We start from the raw sequence: 16,398 nt of genomic DNA on the forward strand, positions 1-16,398 counted from the left end.
TCTTATACTAAATTAGAGCCAATAAATAACCACCTATTTTTTTAAAGGAGAGAGAGAGAGAGAGAGAGAGAGAGAGAGAGAGAGAGAGAGAGAGAGAAAGAGAGACAAAATCTTTTTTGTAGATGGACACAACACAATGCCTTTATTTTTTTTTATGTGGTTCTGAGGATCGAACCCCAGTTCTGCCCGTGCTAAGCGAGTGCTCTACCGCTGAGCCACAATCCCAGCCCAACTATCTATTTTTAATAAAGCAAAATACAATAATACTAAAAACATCAGGAACTGCAAACATTTATTAACTTCTTTTTATGTGGCAAGTTTCTGGCTAGTTAATCACTTTACACATATCAACTTCTTTAATCCCCATAAACAATGCTATGAAGGAAATACTATTGTTATCCCCATTTTACTGATCAGGAAATTGAGGTTTTGTAGAAAGATTCAATGACCTGCTTAAGGTCATAGATATAGTAAATGTTGTAGCTGGAATTTGAACTCTGGCAGAGTGATTTCAAGTGCACTATGTTCATTACCATGCACTGCTGTTCCCAAAGAGTAGTCCTATCTGCCAGGAAGTCTCTCTGGTGTGGGCTGGGGACAGCATACTCTCCTTTGTGTAACATACACTGAGCAAAATAGAAAATGCTAGAAAGGAATGTACAAAAAGCATGAAACCTTGATTCTCATTTACTGCTTTCTACTGGGTATGTGGTCTTCAGCAAATCACTTTTTTCCCCCCCAAAGTCTCCATTTCCTTATTTGTTGAGTGATGTCAGTAATAATGAATATTTGCCATCTGTGTTATCAATATAAAACCAAGTAAGTGACAGGAGATAAACCATCACATTCCTACACAAAAGTGAGCTAATTGCTCTTCTTTTGCATGAAATGGAAACAGAAAGGTGACAGTTTCACAGCTGCCTGTGAAGGTGCCTTCATGATACAGGTCTGATACATGATTTTGAAGTCGTACACCATTGACCTGACCTCTCTTCAACTTACTTTAAATCTACAATGTTGATTTCAAACAAATTTTCCACTTCATTAGGCAGTCTGAGTGTTCCTCTAGAACCTAAACCACCTTCTCTATTTTGAATTTTACTTTTTATATCTAGTGGGGTCACTGTGTATTTCCTTTTCATGGGTTCTTTGGGTTCAATTATTTTAAAATTATTTCAGTTGAAGTAAGATATTTTTCTTTTACAGGATATGCAATCAAAATATTGAGAGTCTAACCTCCTGTTTTGTATCACCATGTTGTTTCATAAATTAAGCATTTCGTTTTTATGCAGAATTATTGGTACTTAAGAATGTAAGAATAAAACCTGGAATAACAGGTTCCACATGGTATAATTATTTCTCCTCACCTTAAAACGTTTCCAAAAATAAGGACACCATTTACATATTCCACCCATCTTCCTATCCAGAGATGCTGGTATTTTTAACAATCCAGTCTTTCATCTACAGAAGGCTAGCTTCTCCTATTACTTAATTTACAAGTGGAAATGAATCCCAGGTTTAAAATATGAGTCTGTGCTTCACACTTGTCAGCATCACAAAACTATCACATGCTTTGGCAGGAATTGTGGTCTTTGATCTGAAGAGACATTTGAATGGAACACTGGGAGAAATAAAGGATGGGATTTAGAACGAATGGTTAAAAATGCATTAAACAAATTTCCACGGTATTGGTGCTTCTTCGGATCACAAGGTCTTTTTATTTTATGCCTATATTCACTGCTCTCCAAACTCTTTTGACCTTGAAAGGACTATTTTCTTCAATATTGAGTTGGTCTTAGGGTAAATGGCTATGCTGTGAATATAACCTAACTAGTTTCTTGGTTGTGTTTTCATATATAAAGTTGAAAACTATTAAGATGATTGGATATTAAAAATTTTTCCAACCCCAAATTATCTTTTGATTTTTAGGTGGCCCATTCATGTATATAAGGCATTACTGATCTATATCTGGCCTGCAGGTGGTTCCCTCTAGTTTTGAGAACTCACTTGATTCTAGGACCTGAAAGATTTAAGTGACCTTCAGGAAGTCTATTTTTTTCCCCTGGCATAACTTCATTTAGAAGATAGAGTCAGAGGCCCTCATCTATCTCCCTTTCATATTTATCCTGAAATGAATAAATTTCTCCTATGAAGGAAAAATATTCCCTTGGCTATAAAAGTATAACTCAAATGTTGGTATCATAGGTCAAAGTTTTATAATTGACTCAATGAAATTACGACAGGATAGAATTTACAGAATATGTGGTTTACAATATAAGCCACAAACTTTACTATTAGACAACACAAAGAATAGGGCTCAACAAGGAAAAAGGAAACAAAATAATTTTCTTTTCTAAAAGGAAATTAAAATAATATGGGAAAATGTAATGCATGATCTCCAAGGACATCTAATTTTCGTAAACAACTTGAAAGATCTCCTTAGTCTTTCAAACTCCAATTTTATGAATGAGGTCAAAAAATATCACATGTGTCTATTCATGTACTGCACAGACATCTGAAGAGGCAGTGAGAAATTTGAGCATTTGCTCAACAAATGTGGAGAGAAGAGGAAAGGAAATGGGCAATTGTGTAACAAGGAGCCAGAACTGGGTAAAATGGTAAGAAAGCAGGCCTTGCCCTTTGTGATTGGGCCTACAGTTAGGAGTTGTATGGCTCTGAACAATGACCTTTGAACAATCACTTATAACCCCTTTGTGCTTAATGTTCTTGGCAAGTGAAATATATTGTTTTGTGGATTAAATGATTATACCTGAAGTACTTACTAATTCTTGTGAAACAGTAATGGCTCAGTAACTGCTAGCTATTATGACTGTTTATGTTAAAATGATTACAGGGGTAAAAGAGAATCACATGTTAGCAGCTGCCTTTGATATAGACAGAGTGAAAGAAAGGCTAGAATCTGGCAAAGTGATGTGGAGGCAGAAAAGGAAGAGGGACTCATTCTCACCAGGTCATCAGGGAGGGATGGACAGTGAGGTATCCTACCAGTGGGCAGCAGAAGGGGAAGAGAGAACTATAAAGAGATCTAAAGACTTGAGAATGTTCTTGGTCTAGAGGCAACCCAGGACATATGATGGCTTTGCCACCACTAGTGCCATGAGCTCAGGCAAGTAAACTGACCTGTATTGACCTCTAGTTTTTCTTCTGTGAAATGGGATAATAACATACGTACTGACAAGGATGACTGGGTGGTAAAAGCCATAGCACAGGTAAAAAGACATAAACAGAAAAAATACTGAAGACTGAATGTAGTGGTGCTCCATCACTGAGCTACAGTCCCAGCCCTTTTTATTTTTTTACCCTGAGATAGGATCTTACTAAGTTGTTCAGGATGGGCTTAAACTTTTGATTCTCTTGCTTTGGCCTCTTGAGTAGCTGGGATTATAGGAATGTGCCACCATACTTGGCTTATAGCCTATTATGTTAAAAGAAAAAAAAAGCCCAGCTTTGAAACTATCTCACTTATTTCTGTAAAAAAATTCTAAAATATGGAATGCCACTAACTCGAAGAGTTGATTATTTGGCACACGGTACAGTGGTGTAAGAGCTTGGGCACAAATGCACATAAGCTAAGCTCATACTCTATGCACATATGACCTATACACATGCTAAACATGAACCTGTTTTAGGAGAGTTCAGACAATAAAGTAGTTAAGTTTTCTTATGTGAAGAGGAATGGGGAATGAGCTTAAAAGGCTTCTCCTGGGTTTTAACTCAAATATCTATAAGTAGAAGCAATGCTACAGACAGATAAATTTAGAGGTAGATAAAACAATATGGAAAAGGGATGGTTTGAAAAAGTGGTTAGTGTGTTCCTATTTTAATGAATTCCTGCTCAGAGTTGAATAAAGTTACCATATATATCAACAAAACCATATGAAACCAGCTTTCATCCTTTGCCATATATTAGAAGTGCTACTTCAGTTGGATTATGAAAAAGGTTTGAATATCCCCTAGGAGAGAAGGGGAGTACTTGAGTTCCAGGCCACATAAATACTGCTTGCTGAACGCCAAGGGTGAAGGTCCTAGGAATTTGTAGCTGATGTAGGTTGCCCAAACAATGAAGGATGGGTGAAGGGCAAAATCAGCTTAAGTCACATAGGACCATGAATATAAGAAGAAGTTCAGACTTTATCTCGAAGAAGCACATGAACCACAGCATTGAGTTCCACATGTCCTGAATAGCACCATTTTCAGAGTTTGGTGGTTTTACATGTGTTTACGAAAACAGATTTGTTATTAATCTAATTCACAGCATTAAAATATTCTGTTCCTCAGAAAAATATGATGTATTACAATAAAAAAAGTCAAAATTTAAAAAAATCCATTTAATTTACTTATTTGGATATTTATCAATATCTGGTTGCAGATGATATGTGCATTCATGGTGTATTCTTCTCCTTAGCATTTTAAATATCCATATGGTTCTTAAATCTCACTCAATAATTAATTACTAATAATTCAACACTACTGCAAACTTCTAAATAGCAAGCCTTGACCTCAGTGCTGTATGTGTGTCGTTACATATCATTACATTTGAGTTTCATGAAACTCTTACTGCTATAAATAGTGTTACATCATTTTGTAAGTGAAGACACAGAGGCTAACCGATTAAATAATTTCCCCAAAGGCACAAAACCAATGTGTTAAACAAGCTGGCCTTTTCCCACATGAATTTCCCCAGAGTGCACACTTTCAACATTAAGACTGTTGTCTGTGCTTGTTGCACTAGGTTAGCCCTATAACTCTTTTTTATTATTGCTAGAATTTCCACTACTTAATGGTTCTTATTAATCCTAATGCATGTATTACTCTAAGAACAATGGGAGAAATGTGAAGCCCCAATTTTCTGGATACTACCAGATTTCCTCTGAATTCTCCTGCATTCTCCCTGAATCTGTTTGATGGAAAGTTTAGATTAACTCTGAGTTGGTTGCTAGTTCTTTAGAGAGAAAAGAATCAGGTATACTGAAAGAGAAATCAAAACAAGAAATAAAGTATTTATTTAGGGTGCTTTTCATGATTATTTGTAACATGATCATAGCTATGCCCCTTTGTTACTTGGTGATTGTGGCTTTTTGCTTAGTTTCTTACTGCTTAGAGATGGTTTCTAAACTAAGTTTCTGGGATACCACATGGATAATTGTTATTTAGAAATAGCTTTAATTTTTCTAAACTAACATTGCTGGGACACCACATGAGTAATTGTTGTTTAGAATGACATTAATCTGCTACTCCATCTGAAACATTATGCTGTCAAGTTTTAGCATACTTGTAGCCAAGTCAAGGACTCATGATGGTTTGGATACTATGTTGACAGGACCTCTACGCAGAGGCCAACATGTCTTACCAGACATATGAAATTACCTATGGGTGAACACAGCTCCATTTATGCTGTATCTTTCCCCTATTGTTTTGAAGTTGCTAACAAATTTCTTCCATCAATACACCTACTCTCCTTTTGTTTCAATACACAGCTTCTCCAGAGCCTCAGGCATGGCACTTCCAAATGTCAGCAGCTATTAGCTCTTCACATTCATCTTTGTTTCCTTATTTCTCCTGAGCAGCCTGCATATCTCAGAGGTGAGTCCAGGTGGCTTGATACCATTACACAGAGGTGCCTTCGTGTGTGTGATGTATGTTATCAAAATCAGGCATCATAGCTATCTTTTCTCTCCTCCTGGCTTGCAAACTTCTTTGGATCCCTCATAGTGGCCAATGTGAAGCATACACACCTTGCTTATTATCAGCTGAAGGCAGATTTCATCTTAAGACTGCCTATCTATTTCAGTTTTCTTATGTGCCTACTTTACTGAAACAGAAACACTTTTTGAGAGGGAAGATACTGTACTTCAAAATGCAATGCAAACACTGTAATGCTGTTTTTTAATAAAAACTTCCAAGTTAGGTTTCTCTAATGTTTGTTCTTCCTATTTTACCTATTTAATACCATTTATTTAATAGGGGTTCTATAATCACTTGTCTTTGCGTGTGTGTGTGCATGCACATGTGCATGGATGGGTGGGGGAAAGAAAACTTCATTTTTGACATTAGTCATATGAGGACAACATTTCTCCTACAACTCAAATTTCCCATGTCTCTATCTTTGGCCAAACTCCATTTTAAAACATTTCATGTGTCATGTCTGATCTTTAACACAAGCAGGGGTACCATGTAACCAGTTACATTGGATCTTTGAAGCCTGGAAAAATGTTTAGATAACAGTATACAGCCTGGTCAAATTCATGCTTCACTAAAGCAATAAGTAGGAGAAACAAATATGCTTTCTAGATGGAAAAGTATTTACCTGAAATAATGAAAAGAAATTTAAATGTTTCATAATCATGCAGAAAATTACAACCAAGTGACCAGTCCTCAAAGGCCCTGTCCTGGGTGTAGGGAAGCAAGAACTAGATAATGAGGCATGACTGACCCACTGTCTTCTTAAGTAGCAATACTCAAATAAACCCTGTAGACTGTTACTTAGGCTGACTTGACTGTACGTGTTGTTATGAACTTCAGACAAAATAAAGCAAGAAGAATGCTTTCAAGCCAAGTTTGTGAAATACTGTACACAAATGTAATGTAATGCTAATGTTACTGTTTATCAGGAAAAACATTTGCTGGAAAAGGTACATCATCTTGTTTGGAATTTGCAAGGCCACTATTTAACAAGAACCATTATAGTGTGAATTAGCCAGATGAATTTTTTCACTTTTATTTTGATGTATCTATTGATCCCCAACTGTTATATGATGTTGTAGGATAATATGGGGTCTGAGTTATGCTACTAATTTATGATGGAAGTGGCTTATGGCAGATGCTTTCTTGTCCTTTTTTTTTTTTAAATAAACTTCCACTCTTGAATTTTATTTATGTATTAAAGAAGCCATATTTGTTTTTCTTATTTAAATTACTCAGGTAATAAAATACTATCAAGAAGTCATAGGAGCTGTATATTTATATAGAAATAAATAGTAATATATAGAATCTGACTAGACATTTTCAATAGTCTGTTAGTCACAATACTTGAGAGAGAAACAGACAACTGTAAAAAAATCAATTGATATTAAAAATGTGTGAACACTTACAAATAATAGAAACTGAGTGGTGATGTAGAGGGTGTTTGCACAATTATGCAAAAAATATAAATTATACCTTTCAAGAGAAATACAGGATCATTATCTCAAAGTACTTATTCCAAACTATAGGCCTTGGTATATATTTTATTAAACAAATTAGTATATTTGTTATGTGTGAATTGGTATTAATAATGTATAAAAGGCATTTGTCTTTAGGCAACATGATGTTCTCCCTGAAAACATGTATACTTACAACAATTTCTACCCTATAAACAGCAAAACTTTTCTATCAAAAAAGCTCATGAAAAAATACATGTAAATATGTTTTAAGAATATTCCTCCACATAGGAGGTAAAACTTGACCCTGATTAAAAAGTCAGTACTTCACTCTTTTCTGTTACATATATTTATAGTCATGTGCATGCTTAATTTTGTTTTTATTTTTACCCTAAAGAAAAAATAGCAATGGGTCATTGTTGCCTTCTGTCTCAATATGCATCTGTATGAAATCCTTCCTATTATTACAGTACAGGCCTCTGACCAAAAGAGATCTGTATTATTCATGAAGGCTTTATTACCCGCAGTGTCAACAAGTTGAAAAGAAAATATCTGATAAAGAATAATTTAACTTGGTTTCCTCCAAAACCTTCTGTGGTCCTTACCTGCAATGCACAACCATCGGACCTGCATCAGGAGGGTTACAGGTTTTGACTCTCCGTAAGAAAGCTAGAAAAGGTGTGGGGTGCTCCGGAACACCGTGATCTGGCCAGGCGGTGAACTGGAATTGTCTCACTTCTCTCTTCTCGCTGGAACCATTCTGTAACATAGGAACACTGGCTGAAATTCTGCATTCCTCATCTCCGGTGGTAATGATGAAACATGGTAACGCTATAATGTTAAAAGTCTATCATAATTCCCCTCTCCCACCCTATTATCCTTTGAGAAGGCATGTTCTTTGGAGATACAAACCCCATGCTATTCATAAATGACAACTATTTGCTCAGGAAGATTAAATTCTTAGGTGAGAAGCATTCCTTGGTTCAGGTTTGAACATCTGGAGTGCTCCTGTTATATTTTACAGAAACAAGTAGTTCTTCTTCATCTATTCTTCATTTGCTGAAACTTTCCTTCAGAGCACGGGTTTCATATTTACTGATAAATCACTAGACTGGGAGAAAAATTGTTGGGCGATAATGGAAGAATTACTTCATTCTTCACCGTTGCCAGTGGGACCAAGATTTAAGTAAAGGCTTAAGATATTTGATTTATCAAAAGAAGTTTTCTTTAAATAATGGGGAGGGAGGAGAAAAGACAAAGAGCAAACCTTGTAAAGTGCAAATGTTCTAACACAGTACGTGGCCAGCTCCACGGTATCAAGCAGTGTCACCTGGACCAGTCCGTGGGTTTCTGTGCCTCTGCTGGGCCAATACTGGTCACACTTCACCTACAAGAAACAAGTGACGCATTCAGGGCAGAGGCTCATCAATTTCTCCATTAGCTTTACTTTGAGTTGCTGTTGAAGGAAAACAGCTTTTCTGCATTTCATTTTATGTTGATCTTTTTCTGGCATGCATTCTTGTTATCCCAATATATGTAAATTACTGCTCTGATGCCAATATAAACCACATTTTTCAAACTGGTAAGAATATTAAGCAGTAACAGATTCAATTTTCCTGGAGAAAAATAAGTTGCAGATTGTTGCTGAGTAAAATAAGGAGATAGGTATTTGAAACTTCAGAATACTCGGGTAAAAAAATCACAAATTTGTTCTGGGGCAGATGTTATGATTTGCATCAGGACAATTATACTTGGGCATTTAAACTCCATGGAGAGATAGTTAGTGTTCATCCATCAAGATTTAAAAGGCACAAGATTTTCATATTTAGCTATCAAAATTTCTAAACAGGCTTATTTTAAAGAAAAATAGAAATAATTTGAAAATCTATCAAAGTATAATAAACAACATAAGCATGTATTTTTTAAAAAATACAAGATAAATGGTATTTGTATCTAAAACAAATTAAACCTGTAATGTCTAGAGGAAATGATCTGTTTCTTAAAAACGGTCTCAGAGGGTCATATACTAGCAATGTAAAGTTTAAATAATTTAAAATTCATTCATTTGAGATGAATAATCTACAATTTCTATGTGAAGTGGAACAAAAGAGTATTCAATTCAATTAGTTTAATACGCAACAAAGAATAATTCCAGGTCTGCAGTAAGCCTCAAATTTACTGAAAATGTCCGTTGGGCATTAAAAAGCATAATAAAAAATGACATACACACCTCTATAGTTTCCGGTAAGGTTATAGATCAGAATATATTTACCCTTTCTATCTCAGATTTAAAAAAAATGGAAGTGATTCTTAACTGAAGCCAAATGAAATGCATTTCTCTAGGTAAAGAAAGCTGCTAGAACTCTTTTATATTAGGAAGCACATCATTTACTTGAAAAGGGAGGAACTGAAAACACAATCTTTGGTTTTAAACAAAGGCAATAAGGCATTATGACTACAGATAAGAGAATTTTTTGGTCTGGTGAATAGAATTATTAGGTAATTATTTGCTTTATGTTTAATATAAATATTAGCAGCATTCTGTGCGTAATATTGTAATCTATTTCACAGAGATAGTATCTCCTCTTTCTGTAGATACTGGACCTTCTAAAAAGGCAGAGGTTTTTACCCGCTACACAATTTTCTTGACAACAAAAAGGAGGAAAACACTTTATTGTACATTTATTCAGTAAGCCAGAAATTGAATTCACAAGATTTGATTCCTGTGCTTTTTTTTCAACCGTGAAACCACACAAACATCACCTTTTTGATGAAAAACAAATAAAAGTGTGACAGTAAAATTAAGAATTTGTGTTTTAATAGAATTAAAAAAATTCTTTGCATGCTTCCCAGATGTACAGAATATTATTGTGTTTTTATTTCTCTCTCATGCTCTGACTTAAAGAGAAAAATTACATAAAAAGAAGACAGTTATTCAAGGACAATAAGGACAATTAAGGTAGCATGCCCAGGGTTAAACAACTCTATATGCTCTCTGCCCATCTTCTAAGTCCAGGAGGTCACATCTGATATATTTAGCAAAGGCTTCCACTTGAATTGAACCAAAACTACTTAGGTAATAATGGTTCAGGTTGGAAAAATCATAAAAATTAGGCCAAAGGCTTTGTTTTAAACCATGAAATAGATATCAAACTGCAGAAGACAAAAGCAACTCTGTAGGCCTCATACTGCAATATTCAAGAGGAGGGGAGATATATGCTCAGTTAAAGAATCAAGAGAGAAATTCAAACTCAGTATTTAAGTTTCAGCTGGACAGCAATCATTTGAAATCAAAACCAACTGATCAAGTCCTATGAGGACAAATATAACTATGATGTACCCAGAAACATCACGTTAATGCAACAAAATGATCTATAAGGTCAATTCATTGCACTGAACCAAATTCAATATAATTACATTTCAAAGTTAGGAACTGGTTATACTTTGACTGTTTAGTGAGGTAAGACATAGGAGATGAGGAACTGGAAGCCAGCTTTTATATAACCTTTGTAAAAATCACTCCGCTGTTTAATGACTATCTACAAATCTGTTCCATCTGTAAGATGCAAGAAAAGCTGAGGTAATACTACTCACAAACTACTAGAAGTAGGTATTAAACTGTAGCTATCAATGGCTTAGACTCTGACTGTTTTTAGAAGAAATACCAAAAAGTATTACTATAAGGAGTAAATACTCTATAAAAACTTCCAGCTAAATGATAAAACAATTGCTTCCATATGCAACTTAAATAATCTTTTTCTTTACCAAAATCAAATGCTTTAACATGTTTCAAAAACAACTTTAAAAATTGGGAACAATCTTATTTTAGCAAAAATATTTAAACATTACCATTTTCAGGGCTGGGGGTGTAGCTTAGTGACAGAGTGCTTACCTAGCATGTGCAAGGCCCTGGGTTCAATCCCCAGTGTGGGCCAAAAAACCAAACCAAACCAAACCAATTAAAAAAAAAAAAACACAAAAAGAACACACCCCAAAAATTGTCATTTTCCCTCAGAAATATTTTCTGAGGGAGCTTATGAAAAATAAATATTCTAACACATGTAGACACACACATATGGGGTCCTGCAGTGACTCAGTACTTCCCCTCCCTGTGTCAGCCTGTACCACACTTATTCCTTCGCCTCATTCTCAAGTGGCCTGCACAGGTTTCATCTGACTTCAGAGGGCTAAACTTGAGGGCTCACATTCACTGGCAAATATTATATTAGGTTTTCATTTCTAAGCACATGTTATACAAATAATTTCTAATTTCAATATTGGATGTGAATATGAGGTATAGTGAGGGGGAAAAAAGACACAGAACAATAGAAATGATTTTTTCTAATTAGCAAATGCAAATGAGCTAGCTCTATTTTCCTCTCTCGAAGTATTTTACTCTGACAACAGCACTTCCTTCTCCCACCTCATTCTCCTGAGAGAAAATCTCACAAGGCATTTCTAGAGAGAATCACTGTTGGCTAGGCTTGGCTTTGTGCACAGAGCTGAGCGTGGGAGATGAAGAATGAAGACTGTTCCCTCTGCGTGTGTAAGAACCAGAAGGCTGCAGTTACTGACTACAAACACAAATTTCTGCCTTTCCTATTTCAAGTTGAGGTGATTATGAGTGTCTTCAGGACTGGCTCACGGAAGATCCGGCAGAATCTCACTGAAGGACCACACAGCTGCTTCTGTATTTACAGAGCCAAAGCCCATTCGTCTCACTTCTAGTATGGGAACAGTATCTCTGGCATTCCAAGCCTATCACAAGGATTTAAAATGAAGCACCCCCAATAACCCACAGGCTAGCACAAATGGGCATTCACCTAGCACTCGCTATTATGGATTTTTTATTCTTATTTTTTGGTGGTTGTTATAAACTACCTATATCATTCTAAATGTGGAAAAAAAGAGATGTTGTTAATGTCACAGGTGCAGGGCAAGGTATTAGAGCTGTGGGGACATTGAGGTGAAATGAGACAATCCCTGCCCCCAGTCCATCAGTAGTAACAACTAAATATGGCAGTATGTTGGGACCTCCTGCTTCCTTCCAGTGGGCAGTGGTGAAATCCCAAACAACTTCTTTAATCTACATGAGCCCCAGCCTGTTGTGGGAAGAGAATGAATTAAGATTCTGACGTGGAAAGGAGGACAGATGTACCTACTATCCAGGATGTACTTTAGAGACACTGCCCATAACTTCACTTGAGACTTAAACTGAATGAGACAATTCAGATTTGGGGTTAAATTTAGGAAAGATGTTTCTTTTTATTATTACTGAGAAATCAACTATATGTGGACCTTTCATTTTTGTATAATTATGGAGAGAACAGGTTGACTGTCACTGTTTATGCTATGGGATTAATGCATTTTACATTTTCATGATAAACTATCAAAAGTAAGTTTGATGGAATGATAAAACATATTTAAATGGATTCTGATGAAAATCTTGTCACTGGAAGTACCTGATAGGTATGCTCACTGCTTTGGGGGAAATGCCTATATTCTGGACCATCTTTACTCCCATATGGTTTACTGTAGAAGTGCTGGCACATTTCAGGTACTCAACAAAGGTAGCCAACTCTATAATCAATTATACTGTGGTCTAGGTTGGCTTATTTTTAAATTGCCTAAAACTTTCTGAAAACAATCCCCCTCATTTCGATTTAGTAAAGACTTACTGAGCATGGCAAAGCATCAGAATTCCAATGATAATGAGCCAATTTCTCAGGAGAGTTCTAGCATCATGATACAGAATGAATTTACCACATGGTACTTTGAAAAGCCTGCCTAAGGCCAGATTATTTAGCCACAGAAGGACTTAAGATAGGTAATAAATAATATGTGGGGTAATACCTGCTAATGAGAGTAATTATAAATCCCTATCAGGTCAGTTTGGGCAGAGTGGTTATTAGGAGCCTTCTCTAAAGGTTGGATAACAAGTATGCTAACATTAGAAAATAGGAATGAATGCTATTCTATGATACCAATTTATGATGATTCATTTAATAAGGGGCATTGTAATAAAAGAAAGTTTTAGAAAATCAATATCTGTCTTGGTGGAAAGCAAAATATATGCTGAGTTGTTAATTTCTACAAGTTACAACTACTCTTCTGGAAGTTAAGACAAAATACTTGACTTTTCACAGAAGGGACACAGATTATCTCAATGTTTCTATTTTTCTTTTTAGCAAGTGTCATTCTCTACATTCAACTAATATTTGACTATATCTGTTCTCAAATTGGAAAACAGACTGGGTTGGGTATTTCCCTGTTTCATTTTATCTTCTGTGATCACTGTATAGTGGAGGATCAAGGGACAACTGAATATTTGAAATGAGAGTGATATTAAAGCCTTTGATGACCAGGTAGTTGTAACCTTTCATATATACAAAGTCATCAAGCTGAAAAATATTATTCTTTAAATTATATGTCATGAAACTGCTTATCAGCTCATTAAAACATTCTAAAACTTTTCAAACCATTTATTATTTTTTTAAAGTTATTCTTTTTTGTTTTATGTGTCTGCCAGAAGCTGACATAGGGAGGAGATACCCTGAACTTTCCCAATGACTTCCACCATTACACTGATAGACATTTTGTGTTAGGTGTCCAACACTTTGTTGTAACAAGAAGAGAACTGTATGAAGTACCTCTCTGCAATGGCTGGTAGCATTTGGATATCAGCTCTTCCCACAAAGATTGGGTCCTTAGAGTACTACCTCATCTCTAATTACTCCTGAGTAGCAGTTCAGTACCCGAAGTTGCCCTCCAGCTATCTCTGCTTCTGCCCTGGTCTGCCCAGTAGTTGTTTTTGACTCAGCTACATTCCAGTATCACCATTATCAAGCAGTATCATTAGGTTACTTAGTGTCATGCAAAGACAATTTCTGTAGACCTGTCAGTATAGATGCACTCCAAAACTGTAACCCCTGTGACTCTACTTAAGTGCAAGCCAACTGAATAGCAACTTTGCCTAAAATTCTGCTGAGAGAGGACAGAGAAAAACCATACATGACTGGACACTACACACTGGAAAGCACAGAGACTAATGCACTTCTCAAAACCTCAGAAGTGACCCAATCCAGCTTGGGAGAACTATAGGCATGAATGCAGAGAGGGAGAGGGCTTCACACAAAGTCATCAGGAACAAAGGTGCAGGTCCTACTCCAGCCCAGCTTTTTACTTAGGTCATGATGCCTCTAATTGGCTTTAATAAGAATGCTTTGAGCCAGAATCTGTAGGCTGTCATTCTCTGTAGAGTAGAGAGGGAAGGAAAAGAAGGAAGAAAACCCAGGAAGCAAACAGACAAGAAACTGGTGGGATTCTTTCTCTTTTATCTGACACTACGTCTGCTGACAAGAGAAAACCAAGAGTGTGGAACTTGCTAGATAAGGACCCAAACATCCTTTAGGTTGCCAACATGAACATCATTCTTTCTGCTGCCAGTGTCCTATTTACATTAAGTATCCACCAGTTTCAAAACAATCCCATACATCATGCAGACTCCAAAGGCAATGTTTGTGCTGCCGTTCCTAAAGTGGCTTAAGGAAAAAGCAGTTTCTGTTGCCCTAGATAGGTAGGGCTTTGGGCTGCAGTTTGAGAAATTAAATGTTCAAGGCCTTCGGCACTTCCAGTTCTATTTGGAAAAGGACACAGACCTGGCATTTGGAAAGCATTTGCTCTCCATTAAACTTACCGAACCTTGACAAACCAGAGAGGCCAAGAATTAGTCTGCCACTGGCCAAGGCTGGGCTTTCCAAAACCGATAACGACAATGAAAACAATAACCCTGCCATTTATAATCTTCAACGTGACTCTGTCAAACTTTAACGCCAAAGGACCTCACAATCTGAAAAGAATCTCAAGATTTGTTTTATAGAAAAAGAAGAAACTGTCTAACCAGAGTCTCCTCTTGTGCTGCCTTTTTGCCTGCAATTGCCCTCTTACCCATGAAACAAAATGTGAATGTGTCTCCAACTCATCCTGACTTTGCAGGGGAAGTAGACAGAGGTGACATTCAGGAACTAGAGGAGTAAGTGGCTATGATGTCAGAAGTGTTCCACTGGACTTAGGCGAAGTTTTGGTATTTTAATCCCCTGGAGTATTAACACAGTGAGGTAATACCAGTCCAATCTTTTTTTGGCCTTGACAGCCTCTAACCTCTATTCATTAGCACAAACAACAAAATTTAGTGATACTTGGACTTTCCCACTCTCTGGCCTAAGAAACAACCAGTGTCGTGATGTGGAGAACATTTGATCTACTCCAGTAATGATGCCATCAACTGGTTTGCGTGATTATTCTCAATTTGGAAATCAAAAGGATTTAGATGTTTTGAAAGCCAAGTATAGAATTCCTAATTTCTAGTCATCCATTTTGAAAACTTGGCCCACAATGCATGACAATTCTAATATTGTCCCATTTGTCGGGTATCAAGATTTATTTCCTCATCCCATACATTTCTAGCATTAAATTCAACCACAATAATAGCTTTGTAAGTCAATCCATCAGTTTGAAAGACAACATAAGCACCAACAGTTTCAGCAGTCATCAGTGGATGCAGGCTGGCTGGAGAGGACAGTGAGAGACAGACATCCCCTAACTCTGCTAAGCTGTTCATCATCTAACACTCATCCTGCTGCTCCAGAATTTGCCAAGCAGGAGGCTTCCACCTTCCCTCTGTCTTTTGTATTTTAAGATAGGAGACAAAATAGAAGGGAAACTGCCAAAGCAGATAGATGAAGGGGTAAAAAATAAGTGGACAATCAATTAATAGAGTTACTTGGGTCAGGAATCACATGGCAAATTCTTCTTTGGAGACTGTAATTCTTTGGCAGGGGTGTGGGTTTGTGTGTGTGTGTGTGTGTGTGTGTGTGTGTGCGGGGATGTCTGTCAACCTTGTATGTACTCAGCCACCACAAATAATATCCTTGGAGTGGAAATCCCAGGTGTATACAGTTTACTCTCCTTCCAGTCCTCATTTTTTCCAAACATTTTCTTCCCTCTCTGTGGTTGCCCAGACCAATTCATGTGCTTATGGGCATGTTATGAAACATGGAAACAATTAGAGACCGCATTCTAGGGCACAGGAATGACTTGCTCCAGAATCAATGAACTACGCAGAACTTGAGAGGCTTTGGCAATATAGATGGAAACTGTGGAATGAAACCCACTAACAGTATTTTATATCACAGGGTCCACTCTACAACGGCCTGAAATTGGTCTTAAATTGATCTAT

The 16,398-nt window shown here is 36.6% G+C and overlaps 1 protein-coding gene across 20 annotated transcripts in view; it reads right to left on the reverse strand.

Annotated features, from left to right (window-relative positions):
- Window positions 1–16,398, reverse strand: part of Ptprd (protein tyrosine phosphatase receptor type D) — a 2,207,759-nt gene that overhangs the window by 36,695 nt on the left and 2,154,666 nt on the right. For all 20 annotated transcript variants that reach the window (XM_058579708.1, XM_058579705.1, XM_058579707.1 and 17 more), the window contains 2 exons: window positions 8,428–8,547; window positions 7,766–7,920 (listed from right to left, as the gene is read on the reverse strand). In XM_058579708.1, the coding sequence (XP_058435691.1) occupies window positions 7,766–7,920; window positions 8,428–8,547 (275 nt within the window). The remainder of the gene's footprint in view (window positions 1–7,765; window positions 7,921–8,427; window positions 8,548–16,398) is intronic.

Source organism: Marmota monax, unplaced genomic scaffold (assembly GCF_021218885.2).
Source record: "Marmota monax isolate L192 unplaced genomic scaffold, Marmota_monax_Labrador192_F-V1.1 WCK01_AAM20220418_F8-fsc00124, whole genome shotgun sequence".
NCBI lineage: Eukaryota > Metazoa > Chordata > Mammalia > Rodentia > Sciuridae > Marmota > Marmota monax.